The following is a 12,318-nucleotide window of genomic DNA, read 5'->3' on the forward strand; positions in this document are numbered from 1 at the left end:
AAAGTTGGTTTACATTTTCTTACATTTATCCAGGGTCTCTTATGTGCCAAGCACTGTCTTAGCAGGATTATGGTACATTTATCAGGATATATGAAGAACTTATTTAATAATTTTGCAACAGATTCTTAGATATGACACCAAAGTCACAGGCAACAAAAGAGAAAACAGATCAATTGGACTTCATCAAAATTAAGAACTTTTGTATATCAAAAGACATCAAGAAAGCAAAAAGACAACCTACACACTCTGCTGTACAGCAGTAATTCACACAACATTGTAATTCAACTATACTTCAATAAAAAAAAAAAAAAAAAAGAATGACAAAAAAAAAAAAAAGACAACCTACAGAATGGGAGAAAATATTTGCAAATCACATATCTGCTAAGGGGGTAAATATCCAGAATATACCAAGAACTCCTATGATTCAACAACAAAAAGACAACCTGATAAAAAGATGGGCAAAGGACTTGAATAAACATTTCTCTCAGGAAGATATATAAATGGCCAATAAGCACATGAAAAGATGTTCAACATCATTAGGGAATGCAAATCAAAATCACAATAAGATACCACTTCACATCTACTAGAATGGCTATAATCAAATCAAGTGGAAAATAACAAGTGTTAGCAAGCATGTGGAGGAATCTGAACCCTTGTGCATTGTTGCTGAGAATGTAAAATGGAAAACAGTTTGATGGTTCCTCAAAACTCTAAACACAGACTTACCATATGAGGCAGCAATTCCACTCCTAGGTATATACCCAAAAGAATTGAAAGCAGGGACTCTAACAGATACTTGTACACCAATTTTCATTGCTGCATTATTCATAATAGCCAAAAGGTAGAAACAACCCAAGGATCCATCAACAGGAATGGATAAACAAAAGGTAGTATATACATACAATGGAATATTATTCAGCCATAAAAATTAAGTTCTGATAGATGCCACAACATGTATGAACCTTAAACACTATATCAAGTAAAATAAGCCAGACACAAAACGACAAATATTGTACGATTCCACATATATGAAGTACCTAGATTAAGTACATTTATAGAGATGGAAAGTAGATTAGAGGTTACCAGAGGCTAGGAGGAGGAGAAAAGGGGAGTTATTGCTTAATGATTACAGAATTTGTTTGGGGTGATGATAAAGTTGTGGGAATAGTGATGGCTGCAAAGCACTGTGAGTGTAATTATAATATCACTGAATTGCATGCTTAAAAATGGTTAAAATGGCAAATTTTACGTTACATATATTTTACCATAATTTAAAAAATTAATATAACATACCAAAAAGCATTGAATTATATGCTTTAAATGGGTGGATTTTAAATGGTATATGAATTATATCTCAATAGAGCGTAATAGATCCTAACAAATATATTAATTTAAAACTTGTAAATTAAAAGCAACACTAAAACATCACCACCACCACTTATCAAGGATTGAGCACCTTTCTCATATGCGCCTTTGTGGCACTATACATCGGCATTTCTCCCATTTTTTCCACTTCTGTACCATGAAAGAAGGTCTTGCGCTATAGCCTCCACTCCTCCTCTCTCAGAAGACCCTCTCGGGAGTCACAGCTTAGATTTTCTATCAGTATTGTTATCTACAGGTTGGGACAAAGAAATCTTTGAAATTTCTACCGAGGGCCTGCAGATTCTAACAAAATGCACTGTGAGTTTCAGATAGCCAACCTGAAAACTTTTCAAACCAATCTTACTGCAAATAACTTTATATCCAACATTGCTGGTAACTGGGAGAAAGAGCCATGAAAACGGATCATTCTCATTTGTACAGTTTACAAAAGGAATGTTTGAATTTCTAACTTCAGAGCCCAGAATTGAAATTTTTGTCAATGATTAAGAAGGCTGGCATCACAATGAATTAAAAAGTTCCACAATTACAAATATATAATATATATAATCACTTTATGTCCTAGCTTATTCGATGTACTTATTGTTACTTAATAATTCCATAGCAGTAATAAAAATATTTAAAACCAGGACTAATAGATTGTTAGAACTGGTGCAGCCTTTCATTTTCATAAAAGAACACTATCTTTCTGGCTTATGAATGAATTTTGTACTTATTCTTTTTGGGAAAGAAAGGTCTACTTTTTTTTTTTCTAACTCTAAAGTGTATCAGAACAAGACTCAAGTTCACTGAAGAGCACTTGGAGCCTGTTATGTTTTTAAGCATAATTTGCTATTTGAATAAACATAAACTACAAAGAAATCCTTATAGCCATCATAGCAGTAACAGAATTCCATAGTCTCTATGGACAATTTTGCAATTCAAGTCCATGTAGAAATGGTAGTTTTCCTTCCCGAAGAGAAATACAGAAATGGCATTCATTACAATGAAGACCTTGTAAGTGCAGAAATGTGGAAGTGTGAAATTTAGAATACTATAAACATGTTTATGATAAAAATATCACTGCAGAGTGGGCCTAGAATTTTTTCTGTCTTAGCTCATCTTACAAGGGCTTGAAGTCTCCTGGAATGACAGCTGTGTTTGCTTTATGAATAACAATCAGTGTCTGTCTTTCTTTTTCCACGGCCAAGTTTCCTGTATGCGTTACGTGTATTACTGGGGGAGATGGACAGTAAAAAACATCTTGGGATTTAAAGATAGTCACAATGGGCACATGTTAGAAGGAAGGTGCTCACACTCATAGTGATGGGATATCTGGGGAAATTACTGGCCAAAGGAGATGTGTAAAGAGGTTAGGAAGACGCTGCACAGAGAGGGGAGAACAGTACTCCTAATACGTGTCGTACTGCAGGAAACCAACCCCGGTGTGCTGTGTGTGCTGCCGCCTCATGCACCGTGAGCCTCGGTGGGTCTGCTCTGTGGGGCCGTGCGCTGCGTCTGTCCTCCCGTGTGCAAGCATATCACGAAAACATGCTGGCCTGTAGGCGGGTGCTGCGTCGGGAGGTGCGGGTCATTTCCCATCCGTGGATTCTCACCAAGTTCTGAGAAAAACTACAAAGAGCCTCTCCTGCCAGGTGTGTGAGGCAAGCGTGCGTGTTTGGGTGTAAGCCGGATGCTTCGTGCCCATCTTATTCGGGCAGATCTCATGTTTAAGGAGCCAGCCTGTTGCCATGGGAGAGAACTAACACAAAGTTACTTCCTTCCACAGTTTCCTCAGGAGCACTGAGGACTCCGGGCTCTGGCGCTTGTGATGTGGTGGCGGGCGAGCGGCAAAGTAAAAGGAGGAAAAGAGAATACACTGTCTAGGCTGGGCAAGTATCGTTTTAAAGGAACCTCAAAGCACAAAAGGAAAATGTACTTGGACAGAGGATGGGAACACACTGCTACCAAAAACAGTACTATCTCTAATACCTGACAACATCCCCACATGGTAGAGTCAGCAACGCTTAGAATCTTATATGTATCTGAGAAGGGAACTTCATTAAACATGTAACGTTCCCCTTCCAAGAGCAGCGCCATACCAAACGCATGTGTGATGAAAAGATGAATAAAACTCCATCCTCGATGTGTCTGTGTCTTCGTAGAAAGCTATGAGGCCAAACTGAATATTAGTTTTGAAGCAATTACCATTCTGAGGGAGTCTGCAGAAAAAAAACACTGCTGAGCTGACATCCAAGCCAGATACCCTTTGCTGATAATGTACTTTTAAAGAATAGCCCGTTCTCTTACTGTTGCACCTCTATAATAGGAACTTTTGGGTTTGTGCTCTTCTCTGTGCCAGGCACTGTGCTAAGTAACTTACATATGTGATTCCATTCAATTCTCTTTTACTCAGGAAGAAACTCAGTGGTTGAGTAAACTTGTCCGAGGCACCACAGCTGGTAAGTGGCAGTGCTGGTTCTCTGTGACATTCAGAGCTTGTCCTCTTACCTGCTGTTCACCTAGATCTGGGTTTGGCAAACTTCTCTGTTAAAGGACCAGAGAGTAAATATTTTCGGCTTTGTGGGCCACTTGAGCTCTGTCACAACTTCTCAGTTCTGCTGTTGTAGCATAAAAGTGGTCAGACAGTATATAAATGAATGGCTGTTTCAATAAAACTTGATTTATAAAAAGAGGCGGCAGGCTGTAGTTAGCCGCTCCTAACCTAGACTTGAGCACGTATGGGGAGGTGGGTGTGGACTGGGCACGGAAGTTCTCACAGGGCAGTGGCTGTGACTCTTTCACCTGTTTCAGAGTGGCTGGGTGTGGATGCATTCTGTTACCAATCTATCAACAAGTATTTCTCGGAAGGGGTTGGGTGTCATGCCCGGTCATCCAGGATTTCACAGTCCAGTTGAGGAGGCAAGATTTGTTTATAAGAAGGAAGTAGGGCTTCCCTGGTGGCGCAGTGGTTGAGAATCTGCCTGCCAATGCAGGGGACACGGGTTCGAGCCCTGGTCCGGGAAGATCCCACATGCCGCGGAGCAACTAGGCCCGTGAGCCACAACTACTGAGCCTGCGCGTTTGGAGCCTGTGCTCTGCAACAAGAGAGGCCGTGACAGTGAGAGGCCTGCGCACCGCGATGAAGAGTGGCCCCCGCTTGCCGCAACTAGAGAAAGCTCTCGCACGGAAACGAAGACCCAACACAGCCAAAAATAAATAAATAAATAAATTAAATTAAAAAAAAAAAAAAAAAGAAGTAAGTAATGCAAAGTGCATACATATGAGTACTGAAGTGGGTGCTACAGACCCTAAGTGCTACAGGAAGAGCTTAAAGGATGGGTACCGTCCCTTAGGATGATGGGGTCATGAAGCGCCCCAAAAGTAAATATTTGCTAAATATTCACCACGTGTCAGGCATCATGCTAAAATGTCACAATATGTTATCTACTATAGTCTACAAAACATAAGTTTGGTCCTAAAGCCCAGAGCAACTAAATGACTTGATCACGGTTCTACAAATAGGAAATATCAGAACTGGGATTTGAATCTGGGTAGATCGACTTCAGACCATGGGCTCTTGACCACAATGTTGTTTTCTCTCTAGAGAGAGGCAGAGGCAGACTGTTACCAAACGAAAGGGAAATCAAGAGGGAACTATAACGGCTGACACACAATTAGTCAAAACTAGGGGATTGTTCCCTCCTTTGAACAGCAAAAGAAAAGAACTTCTTCTATGCTTTGAAATAACTATAACTTTCAGCATTGTCGGGGTATGAAACATTTCAGGTCGTCGTTAAAAGACAGGACAAACAAGAATTCGTACTCCATCAATCACAACGTGCAGGCTTCTGAGGGCAGAGGCAGTGACGGAGCACTGTCGTGTGTCAGCTCGGGCACTGGTCCAGGGAGGCGGGCGGAACGTGTCCCTAGCTACTGGGCGGGCGGAAGAGTGCTGACTTACCATCATATTCTGGGAAGTAGTCAACTAGGTGGGAATACATAATTTTCTCCTCTAGAAGGTCTTTCTTGTTTAAGAACAGAATAACTGAGGAGTTCTGGAACCAGGGATAGGTGATAATTGTTCTAAAGAGTGCTTTGCTTTCCTCCATTCGGTTCTGAAAAAAATCATCAGAAAAACAAGGCGTGAATTACATGATTACTCAGTCTGTGAATTGTTTGTTTTGTAAGTCCAACCCATCTTTGGTATGCATTCAGTTTCTGTGGCCCTGGGCTGGGCTGCAGCAACTTTTATCAGGATTTACATGCAAAAGGCTCAGCAGCTCTTTTCATTAGGCGAACTCTCTGGTTGACAAGCTGAAGAGAATAATAATAATAAACATCTGCTGAAATAACACTTAAGGTTGAAAGAGAATCATCAAAGGCTGAAGAATCATGCATCTGGCACACTGTCACAAGAGTCCACCAAGCGTCACAAATGTCCACCAAGAATTATTCATTCATGGCCAAATACTTAAGATCTGAATTAAGAACAAAGTACCAGGCTTCATTTTGCATCTTTAAGCTGTGTGTACTTGGGGCTTCACTATTAGTTCTATTTCATCATAATCAAAACAAAGTTACTTAGGGGGCTTCCCTGGTGGTGCAGTGGTTAAGAATCCGCCTGCCAATGCAGGGGACATGGGTTCGAGCCCTGGTCCGGGAAGATCCCACATGCTGCGGAGCAACTAAGCCCGTGCGCCACAACTACTGAGACTGCGCTCTAAAGCCCGCGAGCCACAACTACTGAGACTACACTCTACAGCCCGCGAGCCACAACTACTGAAGCCCATGTGTCCTAGAGCCCGTGCTCCGCAACAAGAGAAGCCACCGCAATGAGAAGCCCACGCACCGCAACGAAGAGTAACCCCCGCTCGCCGCAACTAGAGAAAGCCCGCGTGCAGCAATGAAGACCCAACGCAGCCAAAAATAAATAAGAAACAACAACAAACCCCCCCCCCCACAAAGTTACTTAATTCTTTGCCCAAAGTGCATCTGTATTCTTAGAATTATTACTACTTACTTTACAAATATATACATTCCCTGATTAGAAAAACACATGGAAAAATATTTTTAGATCACACATTTCCTATTTATTAGTACACACTTTCTCCCTAAGTTTCACTATAATTTTCATACAGAACTGTGGAAATATACACAGGAATTACTTGGAGATACAAATGTAATATTTCTCACCACCCTCAGTGTTGGTGAGAAACTATTCTCACCTGAAACCATCATCAAGCCACCCTTGGTAACAAAACCTCAACGGATTCTTAAGGAATTAGTCAGCCTGCTCTTACAAACAAAGATACTAATCAAAGTTACTCTTGAGACTCACCAGCCAAAAGCTAGAGAGCCTCCTAGTTTAGCCCACATCTATTCACCAGCTTCCTTCTACAGACACACTTGCTTCTAAATCATTCCCATCCTCAGGTCACGGACAAAGGCAGCACATTTGGAGAGTCCTCCTTTCCCTGGTGCATGGGCACACTTCTTCTCCCAGGGAACACTCTCCAACCCCCTGACTTAGTTCTACATGTTATGACCAAGTCTGGGGCAATGGAAAAGCCTGCTGGGGATTGAGCCCACCTCCACTGCTACCAGGTGGGTCAGTGGTTTAAGCCAGAGCATCCGATTCTCCTGGTACGTGGGCTGATTCAGGGCTGGGCTCTGAATCCAGGCTCATGTCACTCGGAGTGTTGCTTCCCTGGTTTATGGTCATCAGCGTAGCCAAGCTGCTCCACCGGTGTAATGAACCCCAGGATTTTTGCTAAGAGCTCTGGAACAGAGAACCCTGCTTTCATCAAGAAAATGGAAGAGGCATTGTATAGCCTCGAGCTTTTAGCAACCATCTTGCAACGGGGAGAAAAAGAAACCAGGTTTTAACTTCTTGGTCAAACCATGCCTGAACTTGGTTATGCCTCTGGATTTTTTGGTAACATGAGCCAATTAAGTACCCTTTAGTTTTTAAGCTAGTTTGAACTGTAGTTTTCTGGTTCTTATTATATATAAAATGCTTCTCAGAGAAGGACAAGTATCATATGATATCACTTATGTGCAGAATCTAAAAAAAAATGATGCAAACGAACTTATTTACAAAACAGAAACAGACTCACAGACTTAGAGAACGAATTTACAGTTAGCGGAGGGGAGGGTGGGAGGGAGGGACAGATTGGGAGTTTGGGACTGACACGTACACAATGCTACATTTAAAATAGACAACCAACAAAGACCAAACGTATAGCACAGGGAACTCTGCTCAATACTCTGTAACAACCTAAATGGGAAAATAATTTGAAAAACAATAGATACATGTATATGTATAACTGAATGCCTTTGCTGTACACCTAAAACTAACACAACATTGTTAATCAACTCTAATACAAAATAAAAATTTTTTAAAAAGTGCTTCTAATTGATATACCTGGATCCACCTCACTCTCAATTTCTAAAAGGAAATTGAATGAATGATGTTTGAAGGATGACCATGAAGACTAAGGCTCCAAGCTGTTAACACGTTCTGCTCAGCTTTTGCCTTCCTGATGTAGAATGTGTCCTGAGTTTCATAGTGCAGCATTATGGAGGCCAAGTACACTCCTCTGCATTACCCTTTGACTGCTGTTCCAGGAAATCTCCGGGAAACTGAGCTCACCAAGCACAATTTTCTAGATCCTGAATATGTCTTGCTCTTTTCTTCTATAAAGTGTGCCGACTCAAATCAGGTTGAAGAGGCCCACTTTTCAAAAGGAGATCTTTACCAAGTCTGGTAAAGTCAATCGCCACCAACTGAAACTGAGCAGGACCCTGTGGGGCTCCTGGGCACGGAAGCCCTTCTGTGTCCCCCATTTCTTGTTTGTAGGGAATAGGCTTCAGCCTCCATGACCCTCCCAGAGTTCTAAAGGACAGGTTCAAACAGTTGCTAATCAGGGAAGGGAGGGGATGCGGAGACAAGGGAGGAACAGTCAGGAAACAACAGTGCAGCCTTGGGACAGGGTCCTGGTTCCTCCTCGCCCCAAGGGATACACATAACAATATCTTTGAGCTCTTCTGCAGAACTAAAACCCCCAACAAATGGAAGATGTTAACTACTTGATGAAGCATTCTTCATTCCAGAGAGAAGGTTGCAGTTTGAGAACCCTGAGAACCAGAGAAGCTCATCAGGAGACCACCTGAGGCCAGATTAAAGGAATGCAGGCCCTGCACACACCCCTGAAACACTGCTACAAAACCCCTCACCAAATCCCCCTGGGTTGGGACACAGTTTTGAGGGCACGAGCCTGCTGTGTCCCCCTTTGCCTGGCAAAGCAATAAAGCTATTCTTTTCTACTTCATGCAAAACTCTGTCTCTGAGATTTGATTGGGCACGGGTGCACAGAGACCAAGTTTTTGGCATCACAATCTCTTTGACCTTTACATTTTGCGCCTACCATTGCTTACATAATTAAATACGGATGAAATGTGGGACCAGTGGAGTGAAAGTTTACTTCATGGCTCAAGGGACAGTGTTTATTTTACTGTACACATTTATCTTTAATATAAATAACACGCATAGCCTTTAAACATAATATTTTACCATCTACATGCCTTTTACTGGTTATCATTACCAGTGGTAAAATTTTAAGCCTGGAAACCATATTCACTGAGAAACAATGTCTTGTAGCCTGAGATTTTATAGGTTGAAAATTTTAGGACTGAAGGAAAGCAAAGGCTCTAATAAGAACTGAAAGAATTAAAGGATCTAAAGAAGGTTAATTAGATAGTGACATCCCTGATGTGAGAATTAACATTTTTTTCTTATTTACAGCTACAGAAATTCTAGAAAGTCATACTGTGGTCTTCAGAGAAGCCTTCTCTAAAGCGTGGGTATGTACATCTTGGCCTCAACTAGGGAGCCTCTGTCAGAAAGGCTTACTGTAATTAGCGCTCTCCAGAAGGGAAAGGGGCCCTATTTGGGGCTTTCCTGGTTGGAGTCCTTCAAGGGTAAGTCGCTAGACCCTGGGTGGAGACAGGGAAAGGGAGAGTGGTCTTGACCTTGAGTCAAAGCACAAGGAGGCGCCTGAAGTCGCTCTGATTAAGTTTCAGATCAGGACTGGAGCCCACGAGCTCCAGATGGGGCTCTGTTGGGAGGGGGGTCTCATACCAGCCTGCAGGACAACAGCCAGGACAGTGGACTGTGCCCAGCCCCGGGTCCTAGAGAAGACTGTGTCCGGCTGCACTGGGCCACTGTGGAGGCATGCCCGCTTACTGGCCTGGTCCCATTCAAGCTTTGCTCGTGTACGCAGTTCGGGGCCGCTCTAGGCTATTCTCCCACTTAACCATGTGCTGTGTGGCCTGGGCCTGAGCTTCTCATTCAGGGGAAAGCTAAAGGGCGACAAAACGGACCGCTGATAAGCAGCGTCGGCACCCCTATGCCTTCAACCAGATCTGCTGAACTCAATCTTAGAGGGCGAGCCCCAGGAATGTACATTTTAACAAGCCCTCCAGGGGATTCTGATATAGGTTTAATTTTGTGAAGCACTGTGCGCTGTAGGTGAGCTTCTCCAAATTAACGTGTGTTATGAAATCACCTGGGGACATGGGTTCTGACCCAGCCTGGGGTGGGACCCAGGAGTCTGCAGTTCTAACAAGCTCCCAAGTGAAGCTGACTGCCGACACACGGCACACACTTGGAGGTGGAAGGTGCAGAAAGCTTGCCGAGCTAGGGACAACAACGAGACAGGCGATGCTCTGTCCCATTTTCGTGATGAGAAGCTCTAGTCACACATCCAGCCCAGTGCCTGAGTCGTGTGAGGAAAATATAACTCTGCTGGCTTCATGCTTTTTGTTCTTCCCAATTAAGATAAGATTCTTACTTTATGCTCTGTTGTTTTTTCCTAATGAGAATTCCTAATGAAAATTGGAATTCCTAATGCCTTTTCCTAATTCCTAATGAGAATTCCTAATGCCTTTTTTTCACCTGATCAAAACCCCCAGACTAAATCCTAAATGGACTAAATGAGATTTTCATGATGCCTCACAAGGTGGTGGATTGTGCAGTGCGGGAGGCATAATCCACTTTGCTCAGTAAAAACTGAAATCTATGAGGGAACGGTATGTCCCACAAGACTTGGTGGCACTTGCTTTTTACTAATTCTGTAGGGCCTGGAGTTGCAGGTAAGAAAACAAAATAGCAACATGGGACACTAATTTTATCAGTCATACACATGAGGATTTGTTCACCTCTGGAGACAGGTTTAAAAGCCGTCTAGGGGTGGTGGTGCTAATCTTAGGCTCCTTCTCTTGGGGTTAAAACCAGCTGATGTGGGTAAAGGTTTTACTCTCTTCAACACAGGGCTCCTTGTTACCCAGGGGGGCCTGCCTATGCCTGAGGCCCAAGGAGCCTCTGTCTTCTTATCAACCCCATCTGCCACTTCTCCCAGACTGAAAGCAAGTGTCTCTCCCAATGACGGGTGGCCCGACGCAGGTGAGAAAGCTGGAACAGAGGGAACAGAAATCCATGGGCCTGCCTAGTCTCCCCGCCTCCACAGACATGGGAAGAGCAAAGGGCCATGCTACCTGAGGACAGGCTGCCAGTGAGTGGGCACCCAGTGGCCTGGGTGGTCTCCATGCAGTCACCCTGCCTCAAGAAAACGTGGCCATGGAAATGTCAGTCTTGGCCAGACCACGTGTCTGGGTCCCCCTGAAATACATATGTTGAAATCCTCACCCCTAATGTGATGGTTTTAAAAGGTGGGGACATCAGGAGGTGGTTGGGATTAATGCCATTATAAAAGAGACCTCACAGAGCCTCACCCCTTCTGCTGTGCGAGGACATAGTGAGAAGATGGCATCGATGAACCAGGAAGCGGATGCTCACCAGACACTGAAACTGCCCAAGGCTTGATCTTGGACTTCCCAGCCTCCACAACTGTGCGAAATAAATGTCTATGTTGTTTATAAGCCACCCCGTCTATGGTATTTTGTTATGGCAGCTCGAACAGACTAAGACGACACTGATCAGGTAAGTCACTCCTCACTCGGGCTGGAACCAGTGAAAAGGTGGAGGGCTAAACTCCACGCTGATCGCTGGCCTGGGAAGAAGGGGAGGCTACCTGTTCCCCACTTTGTAATCACGAGCAGAATGGTGGGACTGTTCGGTGTCTTCCCTCCCAAGATCATCAGAAAAGGCCCTCTTTAGGCCATCACTGAGGGGTCTTACACCTCTAATCCTTAACATCTCAAACTGATTCTCAAGATCTCATACAATTCCAACAGCAAAAAAAAAACACAATTTCTGATTAAAAATTGGGCAGATGACCTGAATAGACATTTTTTCCAAAGAAGATATAGAGATGGCCAATAGGAACTACATGAAAAGATGTTCAACATCACTAATCATCAGGGAAATGCAAATCAAAATCACTATGAGATATCACCTCACACCTATTAGAATGGCTATCATCAAAAAGCCAACAAATGAGTGTGGGCAAGGCTGCGGAGAAAAGGGAACCCCTTGTAGACAGTTGGTGGGAATGTAAATTGGTGCTGCCACTATGGAAAACAATATGGAAGTTCCTCAAAATATTAAAAACAGAACTACTATATGATCCAGCAATTCCACTTCTGGGTATCTCTCTGAAGGAAATAAAAACACTAAGTTGAAAAGACAGCTACATACCCATGTTCACTACAGCGTTATTTACAGGAAGCAACCTGTGCCCATCAGTGCATGAATGGATATAGAAAACTGACATTAAATATATATTATAATGTATAATATTACATGTAATGTAAAATATATATATTTCTAATCTCTAAAAAATAATGGTTTATGCAACCCCCCTGCTGCACATGAGTGAATAATGTTTGCTGCAGGGTAAAGTCCCAAGTTCCTCAGTCTGGCATTTACAGCTTGGCAGGGCCTGAGTGCAGTGCATATCTTCAATCTGACCCCTCACAAATGTTCCCTTTGCC

The 12,318-nt window shown here is 43.0% G+C and overlaps 1 protein-coding gene across 1 annotated transcript in view; it reads right to left on the reverse strand.

Moving 5' to 3' along the window:
- The window catches only part of GNAQ (G protein subunit alpha q), a 293,138-nt gene that overhangs the window by 5,880 nt on the left and 274,940 nt on the right, over window positions 1–12,318 (reverse strand). Inside the window, exon 6 of the mRNA XM_036856420.1 lies at window positions 5,327–5,480. Within this exon, the coding sequence (XP_036712315.1) occupies window positions 5,327–5,480 (154 nt within the window). The remainder of the gene's footprint in view (window positions 1–5,326; window positions 5,481–12,318) is intronic.

This window comes from Balaenoptera musculus, chromosome 6, assembly GCF_009873245.2.
Source record: "Balaenoptera musculus isolate JJ_BM4_2016_0621 chromosome 6, mBalMus1.pri.v3, whole genome shotgun sequence".
Taxonomy (NCBI): Eukaryota; Metazoa; Chordata; class Mammalia; order Artiodactyla; family Balaenopteridae; genus Balaenoptera; species Balaenoptera musculus.